Source organism: Sesamum indicum, linkage group LG1 (genome assembly GCF_000512975.1).
Source record: "Sesamum indicum cultivar Zhongzhi No. 13 linkage group LG1, S_indicum_v1.0, whole genome shotgun sequence".
NCBI lineage: Eukaryota > Viridiplantae > Streptophyta > Magnoliopsida > Lamiales > Pedaliaceae > Sesamum > Sesamum indicum.
Window position 1 is genome coordinate 13794788 of NC_026145.1, and position 23336 is coordinate 13818123.

At 36.9% G+C, this 23336-nt stretch overlaps 2 protein-coding genes across 3 annotated transcripts; one reads left to right on the forward strand and one right to left on the reverse strand.

The window, feature by feature from the left end:
• Positions 11605–16900, forward strand: LOC105166371 (elongator complex protein 3). Its single transcript, XM_011085711.2, has 8 exons — positions 11605–12199; positions 13292–13361; positions 13456–13628; positions 14068–14242; positions 15181–15347; positions 15459–15678; positions 15771–15875; positions 16390–16900. Exons 1-8 carry the CDS (start codon positions 11730–11732, stop codon positions 16732–16734), a joined length of 1725 nt encoding a protein of 574 aa, XP_011084013.1. The 5' UTR covers positions 11605–11729; the 3' UTR covers positions 16735–16900.
• On the reverse strand, positions 17191–22570 carry LOC105166382. 2 transcript variants are annotated; one of them, XM_011085722.2, is made up of 10 exons: positions 22421–22569; positions 21615–21637; positions 20948–21023; positions 20652–20861; positions 19249–19371; positions 19111–19168; positions 18959–19032; positions 18384–18472; positions 18208–18286; positions 17191–17600 (listed from the first exon to the last, which is right to left on the reverse strand). In XM_011085722.2, the coding sequence occupies exons 1-9, from the start codon at positions 22538–22540 to the stop codon at positions 18217–18219; spliced, it is 843 nt and encodes a 280-aa protein (XP_011084024.1). In that variant the 5' UTR covers positions 22541–22569; the 3' UTR covers positions 17191–17600; positions 18208–18216. The 2 variants fall into 2 exon arrangements, with proteins under 2 accessions (XP_011084024.1, XP_011084032.1); XM_011085730.2 differs by lacking the exon at positions 18384–18472 and having other exon boundaries at positions 22421–22570.

Sequence of the window (23336 nt, forward strand, 5' to 3'; positions counted from 1 at the left end):
GTGTGTGTGAGTGTGTGGTGTGTGGGTGTGTGTATGTGTATGTGTGTCACGGTAGAATATTTTTACTTTTGAACATAGAACAAGTGAGATGTTGCTTTTATTTTTTGCGCCAACGAATGCTATCTGCGTCTTGTTACATTAGCCATTCTCCTTCAATTTCTAAATCTTCATTTCTATTTACACAATCCTTTTTCTCGTGCAGGATGTCACCATAGTTTCGCAATATTTTATGCTCATTACGGGTACTGTGTGTTTTTGTGGTCAATTTACGTCCTTTGTAATATTTTTGCGTGTTTGCATAGATGTATATTCTCATTTTTGTTTACCTAATAAGAAAGAGAATGGGGGGTGTGTGTGTGTGCGTGTGGGCTGTGTGTGTGTGTGTGCACGTGGGGTGTGTGTTTGTGTGTGTGTGCGTGCGTGTGGGGTGTGTGTTTGTGTGTGTATGCATGCGTGTGGGGTGTGTGTGCGTGTGTTTGAAAGTGTGTGTGTGTGTATGTGGTGTGTGGGGTGTGTGTGTGTGCATGCGTGTGGGGTGTGTGTGTGTGCGTGCGTGTGGGGTGTGTGTTTGTGTGTGTGTGCGTGTGGGGGGTGTGTGTGTGAGAGAGAGAGAGAGTGTGTGTGCGTGTGGGGGGTGTGTTAGAGAGTGTGTGTGCGTGTGCGTGTGTGGGGTGTGTGTGTGTGTGTGTGCGTGTGTGGGGTGTGTGTGTGTGTGTTTGTGAGTATGTGTGCGTGTGTGGATGTGTGTGTGTGTATGTGGTGTGTGGGGTGTGTGTGTGTATGTGGTGTGTGGGGTGTGTGTGTGTGCGTGTGTGTGGGGTGTGTGTTTGTGTGTGTGTGCGTGTGGGGGTGTGTGTGTGTGTGTTTGTGAGTGTGTGTGCATGTGTGGGTGTGTTTGTGTGTGAGTGTGTGGTGTGTGGGTGTGTGTATGTGTATGTGTATCACGGTAAAATATTTTTACTTTTGAACATAAAATAAGTGAGGTGTTGCTTTTATTTTCTGCGTCAATGTATGCTATCTGTGTCTTGTTACATTAGCCATTCTCCTTCAATTTCTAAGTTTTCATTTCTATTTAGACAATCGTTTTTCTCGTGCAGGATGTCACCCTAGTTCCGCAACATTTTATGCTCATTACGGGTATTGTGTGTCTTTGTGCTCTATTTATGTCCTTTGAAATATTTTTGTGTGTTTATATAGACGTATATTTTCGTTTTTGTTTACCTAATATGAAAGAGTATTTATTGAAATGAAGAGCAATAACCTTATATTGTTTTTCTTTTGAACCAGTGCTATTATTGGAGCAAAAAGGTTGCAGCATTTTCCAGTATATTTTATTTATGTAATTGTATTAGGGCAATGATTTTGTGATTAATATTATCTAGTTTCTGGTTCAACCTCTCTGAAAATAATGATATGGTGTAGCAGGTTTCTATTGAGATTATGATGTTCAGAAATATATTTTTATATGTTTTAATCAGCTATTACATTTCTATTTCAATTTTAAATCCCACAAACTTGAGTAGTTTTGCTGAATGATGCCCCCTCCTTGTTCCAACTTTTCCATTATCTTGTCTATTCATCTTTTTATGTGTGTGTGTGTGTGCGTGTGGGGTGTGTGTGTGAGAGAGAGAGAGATGGAGAGTGAGAGAGTGTGTGTGTATGAGTGAGAGAGAGAGTGTGTGTGTGTGTGTGTGTGTGTGTGCATGTGTGTGTGTGAGAGAGAGAGAGAGTGAGAGTGTGTGTGTGTGTGTGCGTGTGCGTGTGTGTGTGGGTTGTGTGTGTGTGTGAGAGAGAGAGAGTGAGAGAGTGTGTGTGTGTGCGTGTGTGTGTGTGTGTGTTTATGAGTGTGTGTGCGTGTGTGGGTGTGTGTGTGTGTGTGTGTCACTGTAGAATATTTTTACTTTTAAACATAAAATAAGTGAGGTGTTGCTTTTATTTTCTGCGCCAACGAATGACATCTGCGTCTTGTTATATTAGTCATTCTCTTTCAATTTCTAAGTCTTCATTTCTATTTACACAACCCTTTTTATCGTGCAGAATGTCACCATAGTTTGGCATCATTTTATGTTCATTACGGGTATTGTGTGTCTTTGTGCTCTATTTACGTCTTTTATAACATTTTTGTGTGTTTGTATAGATGTATATTCTCATTTTTGTTTACCTAATATGAAAGAGCATTTATTGAAATGAAGAGCAATAACCTAATATTGCTGCTCTTTTGAACCCAGTGCTATTATTGGAGCAAAGTAGGTTGCAATATTTCCCAGTGCATTTTATTTATATAATTGTATTAGGGCAATAATTTTGTGATTAATATTATTTAGTTTCTGGATCAACCTCTATGAAAATCATGATCTGGTGTAGCAGGTTTCTGTTGAGATCATGATGTCCAGGAATATATTTTTATATGTTCTAATCAGCTATTGCATTTCTTTTTCAATTTTATCGACCACAAATTTGAAAAGTTTTGCTGAAAAATGCCCCCTCCTTGTTCCGGCTTATCCATTACCTTGTCTGTGTGTCTTTTTTTGTTTTTTGTGTGTGTATGGTGATTGGGTGTGTGTGTTTATGTGTGTATGTGTGTGGAGAGTGTGTGTCTGTGTGTGTGTGCGTGTGGGGTTTGTGTGTGTACGTGTGTGTGGCTGTGTGTGTGAGCGAGTGCGTGCTGTGTGGATGTGTGTATGAGTGTCACGGCACAACATTTTTTACTTTCATTCGGAACATAGAAGAAATGTTGTGTTGCTTTTATCTTCTGTGCCAACGAATGCCATTTGCGTTTTGTTACATTTGCCATTCTCCTTCAATAACTAAGTCTTCATTTCTATCAACACAACCATTTTTCTCGTGCAGATGCCCCATAGTTGCGGTACATTTTATGCTCATTACAGGTTTTGTATGTCTTTGTGATCTATTTATGTTCTTTATAACAATTTTGTGTGTTTACATAGATGTGTATTCTCATTTTTGTTTACCTAATATGAAAGAGTATTTATTGAAATGAAGAGCAATAACCTAATATTGTTGCTCTTTTGAACCAAATGCTATTATTGGAGCAAAGAAGGTTGCAGTATTTTCGAGTGTGTTTTATTTATATAATTGTATTAGGGCAATGATTTTGTGATTTATTTTATCTAGTTTTTGGATCAAACTCTTTGAAAATCATGATATGGTGTAGCAGGTTTTTATTGAGATCATGATGTCCAGGAATATATTTTTATATGTTCTAATCAACTATTGCATTTCTTTTTCAATTTTATAGACTACAAACTTGAGAAGTTTTGCTGAATGATGCCCCATCCTTGTTCCGACTTTTTCATTACCTTGTCTGTGCATCTTTTTTGTGTGTGATTGGGTGTTTGTGCGTGTGGGGTGTGTGTGTGTGTTTGTGAGAGAGGGTGTGTATGTGTGTGTGTTTGAGTGTGTGGTATCTAGGTGTGTGTGGGATGTGTTTGAGTGTGTGTGTGTGTGTGTCACGGTAAAACATCTTTTACTTACATTTTGAACATAGAAAAAGTGAGGTGTTGTTTTTATTTTTGGCGCCAACAAATGCCATCCGCGTCTTGTTATATTAGTCATTCTCCTTCAATTTCTAAGTCTACATTTCTATCCACACAATCCTTTTTCTCGTGCAGGATGTCACTATAGTTACGCAATATTTTATGCTCATTACGGGTATTGTGTGTCTTTGTGCTCTATTTATTTCCTTTGTAGTATTTTTGTGTGTTTACATAGACGTATATTCTCGTTTTTGTTTACCTAATATGAAAGAGTATTTATTGAAATGAAGAGCAATAACCTAATATTGTTGCTCTTTTGAACCCAGTGCTATTATTGGAGCAAAGAAGGTTGCAGCATTTTCCAATGTATTTTATTTATGTAATTGTATTAGGCAATGATTTTATGATTAATATTATCTAGTTTCTGGTTCAACCTCTCTGAAAATTATGATCTGGTGTAGCAGGTTTCTGTTGAGTCATGATGTCCAGGAATATATTTTTATATGTTTTAATCAGCTACTGCATTTCTTTTTCAATTTTATCGACCACAAACTTGAGAAGTTTTGCTGATAATGCCCTCTCCTTGTTCCGACTTTTTCATTATCTTGTCTGTGCTCTTTTTTTTTTTTGTGTGTGTGTGTGGTGATTGGTTGTGTGTGTGTCTGTGCGTGTGAGGTGTGTGTGTGTGTGTGCGTGTGGGATGTGTGTATGTGTGTGCGTGCCTGTGGGGTGTGTGTTTGTGTGTGTGTGCGTATGGGGTGTGTGTGTGTGTGTTTGTGAGTGTGTGTGTGAGAGAGAGATAGATTGTGTGTGTGTGTGCGCGCGCGTGTGGGGTGTGTGTTTGTGTATTTGTGAGTGTGTGTGTGTGTGAGTGAGTGAGTGTGTGTGTGTGTGGGTGTGTGTGTGCGTGTCATGGTAGAATATTTTTTACTTTTGAACATAGAAGAAGTGAGGTGTTGCTTTTATTTTCTCCGCCAACGAATGCCATCTGTGTCTTGTTACATTAGTCATTCTCTTTCAATTTCTACGTCTTCATTTTTATTTACACAATCCTTTTTCTCGTGCAGGATGTAACCATAGTTTCGCAATATTTTATGCTCATTATCGGTATTATGTGTCTTTGTGGTCTATTTATGTCCTTTGTAATATTTTTGTGTATTTACATATATGTATATTCTCATTTTGTTTACTTAATATGAAAGAGTATTTATTGAAATTAAGAACAATAACCTAATATTGCTGCTCTTTTGAATCCAGTGCTATTATTGGAGCAAAAAAGGTTGCATTATTTCCCAGTATATTTTATTTATATAATTATATTAGGGCAATTATTTTGTGATTAATATTATCTAATTTCTGGATCAACCTCTCTAAAATACATGATCTGGTGTAGCAGGTTTCTGTTGAGATCATGGTGTCCAGGAATATATTTTTATATGTTCTAATAATCTATTGCATTTCTTTTTCAATTTTATTGACCACAAACTTGAGAAGTTTTGTTGAACAATGCCCCCTCCTTGTTCCGAATTTTATATTACCTTGTCTGTGCATCTTTTTTTGTGTGTGTGTGTGTGTGTGGTGATTAGGGGTGTGTGTGTGTGTGCGTGTGGGGTGTGTGTGTGTGCTTGTGAGTGTGTGTGCGTGTGTTTGTGAGTGTGTGTTTGTTTGAGTGTGTGGTGTCTAGGCGTGTGTGGGGTGTGTTTGAGTGTGTGTGTGTGTGCGCGCGTGTGTGCGTATGCATGTGTGTGTGTGTGTGGGTGTGTGTGTGTCACGGTAGAATATTTTTTACTTACATTTTGAACATAAAAGAAGTGAGGTATTGTTTTTATCTTTTGCGCCAACGAATGACATTTGCGTCTTGTTACATTAGCCATTCACCTTCATTTTCTAAGTCTTCATTTCTATCTGCATAACCCTTTTTCTCGTGCAGGATGTCACCATAGTTTCGCAATATTTTATGTTCATTACGGGTATTGTATGTCTTTATTTTCTACTTATGTCCTTTGTAATATTTTTGTGTGTTTACATAGATGTGTATTTTCATTTTTGTTTACCTAATATCAAAGAATATTTATTGGAATAAAGAGCAATAACCTAATATTTCTGCTCTTTTGAACCCAGTGCTATTATTGGAGTAAAAAAGGTTGCAAACTTTCCTAGTATATTTTATTTATATAATTATTTTAGGGCAATGATTTTGTGATTAATATTATTTAGTTTCTGAATTAACCTCTCTGAAAATCATGATCTGGTATAGCAGATTTCTGTTGAGATCATGATGTCCAATAATATATTTTTATATGTTCTGATCAGCTATTGCATTTTTTTTTCAATTTTATCGACCACAAACTTGAGAAGTTTTGCTGAATGATGCCCCCTCCTTGTTCCGGCTTCTCCATTACCTTGTCTATGTGTCTATTTTCGTTTTTTATGTGTGTGTGGTGATTAGGTGTGTGTGTGTGGAGTGTGTGTCTGTGTGTGTGTGCGTGTGGGGTTTGTGTGTGTACGTGTGTGTGGGTGTGTGGGTGTATGTGTAAGTGTGACGGCATAACATTTTTTACTTTCATTCGGAACATAGAAAAAATGAGGTGTTGCTTTTATCTTTTGCGCCAACGAATGCCATCTGCGTCTTGCAACATTTGTCATTCTATTTCAATTTCTAAGTCTTCATTTCTATCTATACAACCCTTTTTCTCGTGCAGATGCCCCATAGTTCCGCAATATTTTATGCTCATTACAGGTATTGTATGTCTTTGTAATCAATTTATGTCCTTTGTAACAATTTTGTTTGTTTACATAGATGTTTATTCTCATTTTTGTTTACCTAATATGAAAGAGTATTTATTGAAATGAAGAACAATAACCTAATATTGTTGCTCTTTTGAACCCAATGCTATTTTTGGAGCAAAGAAAGTTGTAGTATTTTCCAGTGTGTTTTATTTATATAATTGTATGAGGGCAATGATTTTGTGATTAATATTATCTAGTTTTTGGATCAATCTCTCTAAAAATCATGATATGGTGTAGCAGGTTTCTATTGAGATCATGATTTGCAGGAACATATTTTTATATATTCTAATCAGCTATTGCATTTCTTTTTCAATTTTATAGACCACAAACTTGAGAAGTTTTGCTGAATGATGCCCCCTCCTTGTTCCGACTTTTTCATTACCTTGTCTGTGCATCTTTTTTGTGTGTGTGTGTGCGTGTGCATGTGTGTGTGGGTGGGTGGGTGGGTGTGTGTGTGTGTCACGGTAGAACATCTTTTACTTATATTTTGAACATAGAAAAAGTGAGGTGTTGTTTTTATCTTTTGCGCCAACAAATGCCATCTGCGTCTTGTTACATTAGTCATTCTTTTTCAATTTCTAAGTTTTTATTTCTATCTACACAATTCTTTTTCTCGTGCAGGATGTCACCATAGTTCCGCAATATTTTATCCTCATTACGGGTATTGTGTGTCTTTGTGGTCTATTTATTTCCTTTGTAATATTTTTGTGTGTTTACATAGACGTATATTCTCGTTTTTGTTTACTTAATATGAAAGAGTATTTATTGAAATGAAGAACAATAACCTAATATTGTTGCTCTTTTGAACTCAGTGCTATTATTGGAGCAAAGAAGGTTGCAGCATTTTCCAGTGTATTTTATTTATGTAATTGTAATTAGGGCAATGATTTTGTGATTAATATTATCTAGTTTCTGGCTCAACCACTCTGAAAATTATGATCTGGTGTAGCCGGTTTCTGCTGAGATCATGATGTCCAGGAATATATTTTTATATGTTCTAATCAGCTATTGTATTTTTTTTTTCAATTTTATCGACCACAAACTTGAGAAGTTTTGCTGAATGATGGCCCCTCCTTGTTCCGACTTTTCCATTATCTTGTCTGCGCATCTTTTTTTTTGTGTGTGTGTGTGTGTGTGCGTGCGTGTGGGGGTGTGTGTGTGTATGCATGTGTGTGTGAGAGAGAGAGTGTGTGTGTGTGTGTGTGTGTGTGCGTGTGCATGTGTGGGGTGTGTGCGTGTGTGTGTGTGTGTGTTTGTGAGTGTGTGTGCGTGTGTATGTGTGTGTGAGTGTGTGGGTGTGTGTTACGGTAGAATATTTTTTACTTTTGAATATAGAAGAAGTGAGGTATTGCTTTTATTTTCTGCGCCAACGAATGCCATCTGCGTCTTGTTACATTAGTCATTCTTTTTCAATTTCTAAGTCTTCATTTCTATTTACACAACCCTTTCTCTAGTGCAGGATGTCACCATAGTTTCGCAACATTTTATGCTCATTACGGGTATTGTGTGTCTTTGTGGTCTATTTATGTCCTTTGTAACAATTTTGTGTGTTTACGTAGATTTATATTCTCATTTTTGTTTACCTAATATGAAAGAGTATTTATTGAAATGAAAAGCAATAACCTAATATTGCTGCTCTTTGAACCCATGCTATTATTGGAACAAAGAAGGTTCCATTATTTCCTAGTGTATTTTATTTATATAACTGCATTAGGGCAATAATTTTGTTATTAATATTATCTAGTTTTTGGATTAACCTCTTTCAAAAAATCATGATCTGGTGTAGCAGGTTTCTGTTGAGATCATGATATCCAGGAATATATTTTTATATGTTCTAATCAGCTATTGCATTTCTTTTTTAATTTTATTGACCACAAACTTGAGAAGTTTTGTTGAACGATGCCTCCTCCTTGTTCCGACTTTTCTATTACCTTGTCTGTGCATCTTTCTTTTTGTGTGTGTGTGTGGTGATTTGGTGTGTGTGTGTGTGTGTGCGTGTGTAGGTGTGTGTGTGTGTGTATGTGTCACGGTACAACCTTTTTTACTTACATTTTGAACATAGAAGAAGTGAGGTGTTGTTTTTATCTTTTGCGCCAACGAATGCCATCTGCGTCTTGTTACATTAGCCATTCACCTTCATTTTCTAAGTATTCATTTTTATCCACATAACCCTTTTTCTCGTGAAGGATGCCCCCATAGTTCCGCAATATTTTATGCTCATTACAGGTATTGTATGTCTTTGTTATCTATTTATGTCCTTTGTAACAATTTTGTGTGTTTACATAGATGTGTATTCTCATTTTTGTTTACCTAATATTAAAGAGTATTTATTGAAATGAATAGCAATAACCTAATATTGCTGCTCTTTTGAACCCAATGCTATTATTGAAGCAAAGAAGGTTGCAGCATTTTCCAGTGTATTTTATTTATATAATTCTATTAGAGCAATGATTTTGTGATTAATATTATCTAGTTTTTTGATCAACCTCTCTGAAAATAATGATCTGGTGTAGCAGGTTTCTGTTAAGATCATGATGTCCAGTAATATATTTTTATATATTCTAATCAGCTATTACATTTCTTTTTCAATTTTATCGGTCACAAACTTGAGAAGTTTTGCTGAATGATGCCCCCTCCTTGTTCTGACTTTGTCATTATCTTGTATGTGCATTTTTTTTGTGTGTGTGTATGTGTGTGGTGATTGGGTGTGTGTGTGTGCGTGCGTGTGGGGTGTGTGTGTGTGTGTATGCATGCATGTGGGGTGTGTCTTTGTGTGTGTGTGCATGTGGGTGTGTGTGTGTGTGTGTTTGTGAGTGTGTGTGAGTGTGTGTGTGTGTGTGTTACGGTAGAATATTTTTTACCTTTGAACATAGAAGAAGTGAGGTGTTATTTTTTGCGCCAACGAATGTCATCTGCGTCTTATTACATTAGTCATTCTCCTTCAATTTCTATTTCATTTCTATTTACACAATCCTTTTTTCTCGTGCAGGATGTCACCATAGTTTCGCAATATTTTATGCTCATTACGGGTATTGTTTGTCTTTGTGGTCTATTTATGTCCTTTGTAATATTTTTGTGTGTTTACATAGATGTATATTTTCATTTTTGTTTACCTAATATGAAAAAAATATTTATTGAAATGAAGAGCAATTACCTAATATTGTTGTTCTTTTGAACCCAGTGCTATTATTGGAGCAAAGAAGGTTGCAATATTTCCTAGTGTATTTTATTTATATAATTGTATTAGGGCAATGATTTTGTGATTAATATTATCTAGTTTATGGATCAACCTCTTTGAAAATTATGATCTCGTGTAGCAGGTTTCTGTTGAGATCATGATGTCCAGAAATATATTTATATATGTTCCAATCAGCTATTGCATATCTTTTTTAATTTTATCGACCACAAACTTGAGAAGTTTTGTTGAACGATGCCCCCTCCTTGTTCCGACTTTTCTACTACCTTGTCTGTGCATCTTTTTTTCGGGTGTGTGTGGTGATTGGGTGTGTGTGTGCGCGCATGTGGGGGTGATGTGTGTGTGCGTGTGTGCGTGTGGGGTGTGTGTGCGTGTGGGGTGTGTGTGTTCGTGCGTGTGTGTGTTTGAGTGTGTGTGCGTGTGTTTGTGAGAGTGTGTGTGTGTGTGTGTGTGTGTGTGTGTGTTTGTTTGAGTGTGTGGTGTCTAGGTGTGTGTGGGGTGTGTTTGAGAGTGTGTGTGTGTGTATGGGTGTGGGTGTGTGTGTTTCACGGTAGAATATTTTTTACTTACATTTTGAACATAGAAGAAGTGAGGTATTGTTTTTATCTTTTGTGCGAATGAATGTCATCTGCATCTTGTTATATTAGCTATTCACCTTCATTTTTTAAGTCTTTATTTCTATCTACATAACCCTTTTTCTCGTGCAGGATGTCACCATAGTTTCACAATATTTTATGCTCATTACGGGTATTGTATGTCTTTGTTGTCTACTTATGTCTTTTGTAACATTTTTGTGTGTTTGCATAAATGTGTATTCTCATTTTTGTTTACCTAATATCAAAGTAATAACCTAATATTGCTGCTCTTTTGAATCCAGTGCTATTATTGGAGCAAAAAAGGTTGCAGAATTTCCTAGTATGTTTTATTTATGTAATTATTTTCGGGCAATGATTTTGTTTACCTAATATCAAAGTAATAACCTAATATTGCTGCTCTTTTGAACCCAGTGCTATTATTGGAGCAAAAAAGGTTGCAGAATTTCCTAGTATGTTTTATTTATGTAATTGTTTTGGGGCAATGATTTTGTGATTAATATTATCTACTTTTTTGGATCAACCTCTCTGAAAATCATGATCTGGTGTAGCAGGTTTCTGTTGAGATCATGATGTCCAGGTATATTTTTATATGTTCTAATCAGCTATTGCATTTCTTTTTCAATTTTATCGACCACAAACTTGAGAAGTTCTGCTTGTTGCCCCCTCCTTGTTCCAACTTCTCCATTACCTTGTTTGTGTGTCCTTTTTTATTTTTTGTATGTGTATGGTGATTGGGTGTGTGTGTGTGTGTGCATGTGTGTGGGGAGTGTGTGTGTGTGTGTGTGTGTTTGTGGGGTTTGTGTGTGTGTGTGTACGTGTGTGTGTGTGTGTGAGTGAGTGAGTGCGTGGTGTGTGGATGTGTGTATGAGTGTCACGGCAGAACATTTTTTACTTTCATTCTGAACATAGAAGAAATGAGGTGTTGCTTTTATTTTCTGCGCCAATGAACGCCATCTGCGTCTTGTTACATTTGTCATTCTCCTTCAATTTCTAAGTTTTCATTTCTATCTACACAATCCTTTTTCTCATGCAATATGTCATTATAGTTTCTCATCATTTTATGCTCATTACGTGTATTGTATTTTTTTGTGGTCTATTTATGTCTTTTGTAACATTTTTGTGTGTTTACATAGATGTATATTCTCATTTTTGTTTACTTAATATGGAAGAGTATTTATTGAAATGAAGAACAATAACCTAATATTGCTGCTCTTTTGAACCCAATGCTATTATTGAAGCAAAGAAGGTTGCAGCATTTTCCAGTGTATTTTATTTATATAATTCTATTAGAGCAATGATTTTGTGATTAATATTATCTAGTTTTTTGATCAACCTCTCTGAAAATAATGATCTGGTGTAGCAGGTTTCTGTTAAGATCATGATGTCCAGTAATATATTTTTATATATTCTAATCAGCTATTGCATTTCTTTTTCAAATTCAATCCATTAAATTTAATAAATCGAATTCAAACCAATTTTTAATAGGATGAATGGATTTAATGTTTTGAGCCCTAGAGGCAAGAATCATTCTCACATTCATTTACAGTAAATTTCCGTTTTCTCTAAATAATACAACATTTGCAAGTCCAGGGTTTTTCCATTGCATAAACCCATCAAGCGACGTCGTCACTTACAGCCCCTAACAGGATCATGGCGGCGGCGGCAGTAGCCGAAGCCCGGAGGCTTCCGCGGCCGGGCCGCGGCGGCGTCATATCTCACGGACTATCGGAAGAAGAAGCTAGGGTCAAAGCAATAGCCGAAATCGTATCCACAATGATCGACCTCTCGCGCAGAGGCGAAGATGTCGACTTGAATGCCGTCAAATCCTCGGCTTGTCGGAAGTACGGCCTCTCGAAGGCCCCGAAGCTCGTGGAGATGATCGCTGCCTTGCCGGAATCCGAGAAGGAAATCCTTCTGCCCAAACTCCGGGCAAAACCCGTTCGCACGGCTTCGGGGATTGCTGTCGTAGCAGTTATGTCGAAACCACACCGCTGCCCTCATATTGCGACGACGGGGAATATTTGTGTGTATTGTCCTGGGGGCCCGGATTCGGATTTCGAGTACAGTACTCAGAGTTATACGGGATATGAGCCTACTAGCATGCGAGCTATTAGGGCTAGGTAAGCTATTTGGTTTTTAATTGCTAGTTTCTTGTTGGAGTTCCCAAAATGTTGGTGTCTTGGGAGTTGTCCCTGCTGTTTGAATTCTATGCTTGCTTAGTTGGGAAGGTATTGCTTATAGTTTGTTGATCCCGACTGACGTGTCAATAATGAAGGTTAGGATGCGTTGCAAAGAATGTTGTATATTGTATAGAAACAGATGTCGCTTGGTATAGTTGTATTTTTTGACCAGGACGCCTAGAAACATGCATAGGGATGAAGTTCCACTTTTGCGTTGCATTAGTGTATGATTAATGGTTGAAATGTTTATATTTTGCCATGTAAGGTTGTGAGAATTCAGGCTCTGGGAACAGTCTCACTGAGATATTCAGGCAAAACAAGTGTTGCAAACTTTTACCTTTTTCTGGGTGGAATAGTTTTACTTTGTGTCCGTATTTACTCCCTTTCCGCTACAATGGTTACATGTTGCTTTCGCAAACGACATAAAAGTTTGGCGTCTTTCCAGATAGCAGCAGAAGGAGCACATAAATATCAGTTCTTGGAGCTTGCTTTTGAAGTTTGATTGCTTGAGTGATTTTTAATTCCCATTTGATGTGCTTCGAATTCCATTCGTTCACTTTTGCCGGATCCACTAAACGAGTGAAAGATGTCATAAGAGACACGGCATGAGTGGTTGTGGATATGTGATGGATACAGCTCGCTCACGTGGTTTTCATTTTTGCCTGTAGCTTACGTTTATAAGATTAAGTTGAGACTAAGAATTTGTCTATTGCTGTTGTTTTAAGGTCCAAGTGTAGATATTGGTAAAACTTAGCTAATTGAGTTATAGAAATATAGGAGCGCTGAAAAAGGTAATTGGAGTTAGATGAATTTTACCATGGTGAATGATTTGGCATTTATAACAAATACTTGAACTTACTTTGGAAATACAGGTAGATGTATTTTCCCTGTGGCCTTGTCCAATTTGGCATTTCAATTGCAGCTTTGAGCTGTTGAATTAGTTATGTTCAGATACTTGAATTTGACTTTCAAATAATAAATAAAACCACTTGTATCAGGAATTTGATTAATTCATTGTTTTTGGTTTTTTAGGTACAACCCTTATGTCCAGGCAAGAAGCAGGATAGATCAGCTTAAGAGATTGGGTCACAGTGTTGATAAGGTTTCATTTGTTACAGCAGGCTGAAGTTTTTTCATTTGGTTAACCAACACTAAAGTAATTCACTGTTCTCATTTTATGAATGCTTCTTATGCAGGTTGAATTCATTTTGATGGGTGGAACTTTTATGTCATTGCCAGCAGACTACCGCGATTATTTTATAAGGAATCTACATGATGCTTTATCAGGACACACTTCTGCAAATGTTGAAGAGGCAGTTTCCTACTCTGAGCATGGGGCAACAAAGTGTATTGGGATGACAATTGAAACGTAAGTTGCTAATATGCCCTTTTTCTTTCTCCTTTTCTCTGCTTTTGTGACATATTATTGCTGTTAAGTGAACACTATTTTGTTTTCTTCTTGATTGGCGTTGATGAGGACACAGGGTAATTTGACAGTGATTCTTAAACTCTTGAAGTTGCTCCTTCATATTTTCAGTGTAATTGAACATATTTTCCTGGAGGAAAGGAGAACAGTAGAGTAACTTTCCTGCATCTTGGCCTGTGTTTTTGGTAGATTTGACCTCTGATGTTTACCAGATTGTCTCCCCTTTACATTTACATAATTAATAAGCAAAAGCTTTTTGCATCGGTTTTTCAACAAGAGATCGCAAAAACTTTTTACTGCTGTCGTTTTTGAGTTTTGATGATAGATCTAGTAGCCTAATTTTTCTGGAAGTGACTAAGTGCAATTTGTTCTGAAATATTAGGCGGCCAGACTACTGCCTTGGACCTCATTTAAGGCAGATGCTTTCCTATGGTTGTACGAGACTAGAGATTGGAGTGCAGAGTACATATGAGGATGTCGCCCGTGACACCAATCGGGGCCACACAGTGGCAGCTGTGGCTGATTGCTTTTGTTTGGCTAAGGATGCTGGTTTTAAGGTGCTTTCTCTAAACTATTCTCTAAAATATATATATATATATGTATATGTATAGTTTGTATTTCTTTACCCCTGGATAAGGCTTTTTCCCTTTTTATTTTTTGTGCATATGTTTTGTGTTTTGGCAAAACCCCGTTTCTTCCTTGCCAAATCTATCCAAATAATATTTGGCTGTCCTTTTGTATAGCTCCTCTCCACCCATCACTGCTGTTCACCCGCCCTGGCGAAGTAATGTGAAATTGGTCCATGTAGCTTTGCTATTTGCATGTTTAGCTTTTGTTTTGGAGAAACTTGCAGTATATCTTAAGGAGTTTGGTATTTTACAGGGAATTTAGGTGTATCTGATATTGATAGTGCCTCTTTTAACCTACAAGAATCCGGTGTGTAGTCAATGAAACATATATGGCACCAAGTGCTGCCCATAGTCGAAGACAACCTGTAGTTAGGTTCCATTTACTCTCAAACCCATTGTTTCCTATTTCCTGTTCTGCAGTGCAGACAACCAGCCTGCGGGTTTATTATGTGTAATGCAGCACCAGAATGAAAACTTGTCTATTTCTCGGCTTCAATAAACTAACGAATGGTGGGATCACTTTTTACCATCACCCATTTAGACCAACCTGCAGCTGAGAAGTACCGTCACTATCGATTTGACAACTGGATAGTTGCCTAGCCATCTGTAAAACTGTATACAGGAAAGATCTAAAGAAGCTCTAAATAATGTTGTTAACCATGTAAAGGTGTCTCTATTGCTCTATGGGTAGCATAGTTGGTCTCAATGTTGTGATTTTCTTTCTCCTGGCACGGATCCATCATTGCCTGCTGTTTTCCTTGAAATAGTTTCACTATATGTGCTATTTTATTATTGTAATTTCCATTTTTCGGATTCGGAGTCCCTTATTGCTTTTGATACCTCTTGCTTCATGTGAACTATTGTAGGTGGTTGCTCATATGATGCCTGATCTTCCAAATGTTGGGGTAGAGAGAGATTTAGAAAGTTTTAAAGAGTTCTTTGAGAGCCCCTCCTTTAGGGCTGATGGGCTTAAAATTTATCCCACACTGGTGATTCGTGGAACTGGACTTTATGAACTTTGGAAAACTGGCAGGTGCTTTTCCTCTTTAGCTTATTCGAACACTATTCTTTTTTAGGTCATTGCTGCTCCTGGCATAATTTCCTTCCAGAAACTAAGAGCAGTTATGATTATGAACATGTTCAGGTATAGAAATTATCCACCTGAACAGCTTGTGGACATTGTAGCTCGAATTCTAGCAATGGTTCCCCCCTGGACTCGTGTATACAGAGTTCAGCGTGATATTCCTATGCCACTAGTCACTTCTGGAGTCGAGAAGGGAAATCTTCGTGAGCTAGCTCTAGCTCGCATGGATGATTTAGGCCTGAAATGTCGAGATGTTCGAACGCGTGAAGCTGGAATCCAGGCAAGTGAACAATTTTTCTCCCCATTTGACCATGCTGTCATGTATTGCTAATTTGCTATCTAGTAAACTGATCTTCTACTGAACAAAATTAGGATATTCACCACAAAATAAAGCCAGAAGAAGTCCAGCTTGTTCGCCGTGATTACACTGCAAATGAGGGCTGGGAAACGTTTCTTTCATATGAAGACACTCACCAGGTGTGCCAATTCTCTTGCTTGCTTCTTCCACATTCAATCCCTGCCTACCAACTATGCTTGTGAAATATCCAGTTTAACTCCACTACTTTGAGATAAAACAAAACTTTTGCTTCTTGAGTTGTTCTATTGGTTGTTGATTGTGTATGTTTCTGGGGGGTGGTTGGGCGACTGAAGGTTATTGACTAAGAAAACAGTAGGGTGCCATGTCTGGTCTTTGGTGAATAGAGAACAGATGCTCACTTAATATCCCACCGCAGAGTGGTGGTACGCTATATTTACACTCTGTGATTCATCATTCATTTGCGAGATGTCTACTGTCATATCAGTTACTTACCCTTGGAACCATGTGACGATGACCTTTAGCTGTTTTAACCTTGCAAGTTCTGACGTAGTTTCACGTTTCCTGAGCTGTAGAGATAGGACATAAAAATTGCATTGGTCTTACTGTTCAGATGCATTTAGTATCATAGTAATTCCTATCAGATTATGTGATCTACATCTGCTCTGGGTCCAGGATATACTTGTTGGATTATTGCGGTTGCGTAAGTGCGGGCGCAATGTAACTTGCCCAGAACTCACAGGGAGGTGTTCTATAGTACGTGAATTACATGTTTACGGTACTGCGGTTCCCGTTCATGGTCGAGATGCTGATAAACTACAACACCAGGGTTATGGGACTCTACTAATGGAGGAGGCTGAGCGAATTGCTCTGAGAGAGCACCGCTCCACAAAGATGGCAGTGATTTCGGGTGTCGGAACAAGGCATTACTACAGGAAGTTGGGCTATGAGCTCGAAGGGCCCTATATGGTGAAATACCTCAATGAGGAAACTATAGTGCAATCGCGACATGGAATCTGAGTTAGGCCGTGTAACATGTAAGCTCAGTAGCTTTTATACTGAAATGGTATTTTCCAGTTGTAACTTATGACTTACAATTGTGCGTGTTTGTCATACATATATTTTCTTAATCTTTAACATGGTATTTAGGCTTTCAAATGTTATGAAAGCTCTTTTTGGTTGGTCCCTTAATCTTGTAATTTGATGAGTTGGATTAGATGCTGGAGTTCATTGAGTCAATTCCTCTCATAATTATATCTTAATAACCTACAGCATAATAACTTAGGAAGATAATAAAGTAGCTGAAATGAAGAGGAAATCTCCTAAGGAAAATGCTTAACATCACAATTTCTTGCATGTATATGCTCATGCCATGGTTTGTTCTGGATTTATTCACCATAGTGGATGATGGTCTTATGATACAAGCATACAAAAGTGGGAAGAGTAATGTAATCACCACAAAAGGGCACCCAAAGCTGCACAGTAAAAATAGTAATACTCCATAAAGTAAGGGGATCAATTCAAAAGTACCATACAAATGTTTCAAGAAAGAACATAGTTGAACCACATGCCATTATCCTACTGTAGGAATTGAACAAATCTACCAATCAATTTAAAAACTGACAGAACGCCTTTTGATGCATTGTGTACAAGGTGATGCTTCAGGGAATGCTAGTCAAAAAAGAAAAGAAGAGAAGAAAAACTAGAAGTGTATATATATATATATATATATATATATATATATAACAACTCATTTCACTAGGTGCAACTTTCGATTTCTCAGGTCATTTGTGGTAAATGCATTTCCGGTTGGAGATTGCGTGTAGAGCAACCTCAGGGTGCTCATTCCTCATCTATTTTGTTATTTGATATGCAAACAACTAAACCTGAAACATTAGCACACAAAGATATCATGTAATATGACAAAAAGGGATATGACCCTTGAGCGATTAATTACAAAATTTTACCCAGTATTACAAAATGCAAATCTCTCATTGCCATAATCACCACATCCGTCATAACTTGGAATCATGATAAACCAGTCGAGACAACCAACCCCCATGACAAGAGGTAAGACGTAATGACATAATGCAGGCAGTAATTTCAACACAGAAGCCACTTAACAAAACAAGAACTGCAGATCACTTTGGATCAAATCGCAAAATTTTCCAAGCCATCATGCCGGTGAAGACATAAACTATAGAGTTTTTGAGATTTTCACTAATTCTGCTTAGAAATTGTCAACTCCCAAGTAGTGAGGATCATAAAACATGAAGCTCTGAGGGCATTGTTTGTCTCTCATCTTAAGCAAGAACGTCATTGACAGTTTAACTAATCGACTAGATATTCTTAATAAGGAAAGGGCTATTTTATTTTTACCAATTTCCCTCCACTATTTTGTACCGACATCTCCATGTAGAGAAAAGCAAAATAAACAAACAAAAAACTCACAATTTACAGAGCAAATTTATAACATTTAGAAGAAACTAATACCAGTTGATATCACGAGGGCTTTGGCTTTCTTCCAGGTTTTGAGATGCGCTTAAGCTGTTGTGTTCCCTTTCTCATTTCTCTGCAACATATAAACAGAAATATGAGAAGCAAGATCTGCACATTTAGAAGTTTTAATGGAATATATGGATTTGGCAACTCATAGGAGAGAACATCACCGTATATACAAGTATACAATCAAGTAGAATATGGGAAGGAGCATCAAAATCAATATTGAAGTCGCCAAGTAAAGGACACTGGTATGCTTCTGTACATGGAAGAAATGAGATTTAAGCAGAATATGATGATAATGTGTCAAACAAGAACCTCCGACATATAGTAGGTCAGTGCAATTCAATCATCCCTCTTCAGTTTCAATGATCAAAAGGACCTAGTTATTAAGGAAAAATTAAATAGATATCCTTTGGGAATGAGCATATTATAGAAAATCCCCTGACTTTGGAAAACTATACAACACACCGTTTTAGTCATATTTACATTACAGACTCCTGCTTGGTCATCTAATCTTTACCGAAGAATCTGCAATGAAAAACATGAATGTGTGGGATGCAGCATAATCTTTCAGAATCAGGAGTTCTTTCTTTTAATATATCAGACCCTCAGGAGGTGTAATTTAACTGGCACGTTTATTTGATTTTGCATTAGTTTCACAAAGTTATCTATAAAAATTTCACTCTTTTAAGTTTTTCCGCAGCACACTCGAGTTACTGGCTTTCAGTGAACAATAACTTACCCGGCCTCCCCCAGAGAAAGGTTTTCGGCCTCTTGAGCAACTGTGGGCATCGCAAAATTGGCGTAGAAAAAATTCTAGAATATTACCACATAGTCAACAAACATGAATAACCGAAGTCCATTGCATGATTTTATAGGACATAAAAATGGTACCATGAAGACGAGCAGCTGAAGGACCCTCATTAACAGGAAAACAACTATCAGCAAGATCCTGCAAAGAGAGAACTAGAAATTAACTAGGGGAAAATTGTAGTAAATATACAATATAAAGTATCAAGAACTGAGAACGACCTCGCATAAGTGACGATTCCTAGCAGCTGCAGCAGGATTGCACTTTGTTTTACGAGATTGTGACTTCATTACAAAATCACAGTGCAAAGCTCCGCAGAGGTCTGCCAAGCACTTGCCATGACTCTGCATATATATAGAAATGATGTGACATAATATTGCAACACCATAGCACAATGGAATATCTTATATTCAACTTAAAACTCAGACTGAACAAGTCCGAAATTGCTCAGCAAGCTCAAATGACAGCTGATCATATCTAGTATCATAATAATCAATTTCCTCTGCGCTAATTGATACAGTACACTAAAAGTAGTAAAAGGGAACTTAGCAGTCCACCAACACCGGAGGTGACACAACTGCGCCAAAAGTCATCAAACTAAAGTCTGAAGCAGGACAAGATCATAGCATGATCATCAATCAGAAGCCACATCAAATTAGAATCCTTTCCTTTCCAGTGCACCAATATCTCTAATCTTCAACATTGGTAAGGAATCTTAAACAGATTGTGAACCATTTTCCAAAATAAGAATGAAAATTAAACAAGCATTAATTTCATCAGCTCTTATTCCCATTCCTCTAGAAAGTCTCTTCTTCCTCTGAGGCTAACTCCGAGACTAATGTTTATATTTCTGCTCCCCATTCACGTTTTTCTTTTTCTTATCAATGAATAGATCTCTTTACTTAATGCAAGACAAAAAGATGTTATGTTGTTCCGAAAATACTTCTATCCCATGGTCGCTCTAGTCCTCTTACCAGAATAGATTTCTTATAATTACAACAAACAGCCAGACTGTATGCCATTTATACTAGGGATCCTTAGAGGGTTCTAAATTACAAATTTATCCCTGAAATAAAGTAATGTCGGTCCATATATAGACAATAGTTGGGCTTCAGTGTAACGTTCAGTTAGGCTCCACTCTCTAATAGACCTCTCAAAACCTCAGAAGTACCTAGCATATGCAAGAAACTTATTCAACCAAACTTCCTATAACCAAATAAAATCAGGCAAACTTAACCATCCAAGATATCTTTAATCATCAACTGAAGTTCATATACCGAAATGTTTAAAAGGATTTCTTTCTTCATGTTTTGAGTTCAAGTATGTTCAGGGTTAATACAAAGTTTTCTGAATGAAGTGGGAATTATGAATAAACAATGATCTATTCTTAAACTTTGAAATGCCAGAAAAATGAATAAAACTATCTAATTGGACCAATGAACTCCAAGATATGCATCATAACTTAGGAGAAAAAAGCATATAAACATAGTCTTACAAAAAAGAACTTCGTGTAGAGTTTAAGCATTCAATTACTGATCAGCATCAAACTTAACAAAATCACACAAGCAGCTCTAGACCATCATTAAGCATCTTAAATAATGAAAGGAAAGACAATGTGACATACAACATTTAGAAGATTGTAATGCCTGTTGTCAAAGTGCTGATCCAAAAATTTTTCAGCTCGGAAGACTTTCTTACAATACCCACACTGCCAATCATTTATGTCTATGTGAATCTTATGTTCCTCTTGGTCCCTAAATATATCATTGTTTGGGTGAAGTCTGCACTGGCTTGAAAGTTGATACTTCTCTCGTTCCACAAAAGGCAACAGATACTGCAAAACGGTTTTTCAAAGTTAATAAAGGACGTCAGCCAGACTATACATATGTAGAATGAAAGACACTTTACATTTTCTTATACCTCCTCTATAATTTTCCAGGCTGCTCGACTCCTCTCTCTGGAACAATGAACTTGAGGTTCCTCCTCTTTAAGAGTTCTAAGCATCAAACAAAAGTTAGAAGCTACAGTGGATGGACATTTCTAAGTAAACCTATACTCAACATAGTTCTACACAGATCTCTGTCTGACACTCTAAAAACATGTAAATGCTTGAAAAGAAAAAACAAGTAGAAAACACACGTGGGCGCCGCATGCTAAGTTTACGTTTTTATGATGTGAATAATGTACTTCAGCTTGCTTTTTTCGCACACAAACCCTTCTTAATAGACGTTTCACATATGTTCAACTGGTTGAGTTATTACAAGTCTTGTTATTAATATGTTACATTTAACTATAATTATATCTTTTCATGTCCACATGCCTAGTCGCGATGTTGTGTTTTGTTCGGCTCACCATATACATATGCATGCTATACGGATTAGATGGCACTAACAATATGTAGACTGCATTCAACCATATCATTACTTATACACATATTTCAACAGAGAAATCAGATATATCGATCAAATGCACAACTGCATAAGAACCACCAACACAAAAAATAAGAAGCAAGAAAACAGTGGAAAAATGCAGTAGGATGTTAAAACAATCAACAAGATAGAACTCAAGAGTATATGAAAGAAGTTACCTAGAAGCAGTCTCGTCAATACCCTGTGGCACAATTAAATTTATTGTGTTAATGAATGAGTTCAAAAGTAAATATCTTGTATGCAAACTTAAGCACTCTTCAGCCATGGAAGACATGACTGTGAAAACCTACTATAATTTCATCATAGAAAAATTCACATGACAGAGATGCAACTTGAGTGAAAACAGAGTGAAAATGCTCAAAAATGATGAGGCTTTTCCATTAGGGAAGTGGCAGAAGTGACACCAAAATAAGTAGGAAAAATTTAGCAAAACTAGCAGCAGGATAATGGGCTATCTCAAATTTTTTTAAGAGAAATTCCTGCCTTCCCTCTAATCCAAAAGCTCGAACTTAGGCAGCTTCTTATTTTCTATTGTTTTCATTTCGGGCTCCACTTCATGCAAAATTCCTTATTGAGGTCAGGGACATTAGCCCAGAATTGGCCATACCTCTGCCACCATTTCGGTACTTAAAACAACCACAATATGCTGAGAATGACACCAACAGCAGAAATCCCAAGAAACTAACTTAGCAACTAACCAATGGGTAATAATCTTTTGAATTTTCTTTACTTCTTTCCAAAAGATTGTTCCTTTATTCACTCTCATAATACAGAAAAGTACAAAGACTCAAGATTCCCAAGCCCACATAGCAAGCCAACTCAATTGAGTAATATACACAGGAATCCAATTGGATGAATAAAGATTGCACTCAAAAGTTCACAAAAGTTATCATTTACCCATTTCATCAAAATTTTCTACATTCATTCTGTGGATTGTTGATTCTTGGTTTAAGACAAGATTTACCTCGTCAGAGTAAGAGTGAGAAAGAGATGAAGTAGCAGAAAAGAGTTGCAGCGCCATCAGAAGAAGAAAAATACTGTGTACTGGGCTCGCTCTCTTCTTTCCCATCTCTCTTCCCGACATCTCTCTCTTTCAATTAACTTAGCTTTTATAGTGCTCTATGTTTCCATAGTATTAATTGCGGTACTTCAATTTTTTTTAAAAAAAATAGTTACTTTTAGTTCCTGTTGTTAAATAATCGTAAAACCTTAACGTTTGGACGTACATGAAAGTTGTTTGATTAAAGTTTTTAGAAGTCAATGTTATTAGTTCAAAGATAAAAATCCCTAACTTTTTGTTCTGTTTATAGAACCCTAGAACCCCAATTTCTTTTCTATTTGAACTTCACAAGCTTAGCTCGAAATCTCATTTTCATCCAGAACCCTAATTCCCCAAAGTTCAAAATTGTAGCCAATTCAAATTTGTCCAAGTTTCTGTGGTTTGGCTTAAGTGCTGTGAACGAGAATGGCAAAGGAAAGGCAAGATGGGATATGGTAATTTGTGTTTTCCTCCCCCTGAAATAGGAAGAGAAAAGTTGAATTAATAAACTTAACGTGTTATATATAGTGACTTTAAATTTGAGTACTTTTTTGAAATTTGGGTGTAAAAGAAAAGTTAAAAGTTTTATTGCTTCTTGATTAATTTGCTGGTTGGGTTTATAGTCAATAGGGTTTATGCTTACATTGATAGGTCAATTCATGTGTTACACTGTTTTTTGTGAATTTTGTTTTGGTTGAAAATCCTCAATTCACCCGTTTGATGAAAAAGCGGATGGAAAGAAGCATGATTAGAGATCTCTCATATTGGAATACAAATTATGATACATCTCAATCTTAATGACGTACACAAAAAAAATATTATTTTTGACAATATTTTTAAC

Bases quoted from the DNA above. Each gene is read 5' to 3' on its own strand.
- LOC105166382 (XM_011085722.2), bottom strand. From the start codon at position 22,540: ATGTCGGGAAGAGAGATGGGAAAGAAGAGAGCGAGCCCAGTACACAGT. The intron at 21,024-21,614 runs GTAACTTCTTTC...TTTGATGCTTAG, and splicing joins ATTGACGAGACTGCTTCTAG to AACTCTTAAAGAGGAGGAAC. The intron at 19,372-20,651 runs GTATGTCACATT...ATATATATGCAG, and splicing joins ATTACAATCTTCTAAATGTT to AGTCATGGCAAGTGCTTGGC.
- LOC105166371 (XM_011085711.2), top strand. From the start codon at position 11,730: ATGGCGGCGGCGGCAGTAGCCGAAGCCCGGAGGCTTCCGCGGCCGGGC. The intron at 12,200-13,291 runs GTAAGCTATTTG...TTGGTTTTTTAG, and splicing joins ATGCGAGCTATTAGGGCTAG to GTACAACCCTTATGTCCAGG. The intron at 15,348-15,458 runs GTGCTTTTCCTC...GAACATGTTCAG, and splicing joins GAACTTTGGAAAACTGGCAG to GTATAGAAATTATCCACCTG.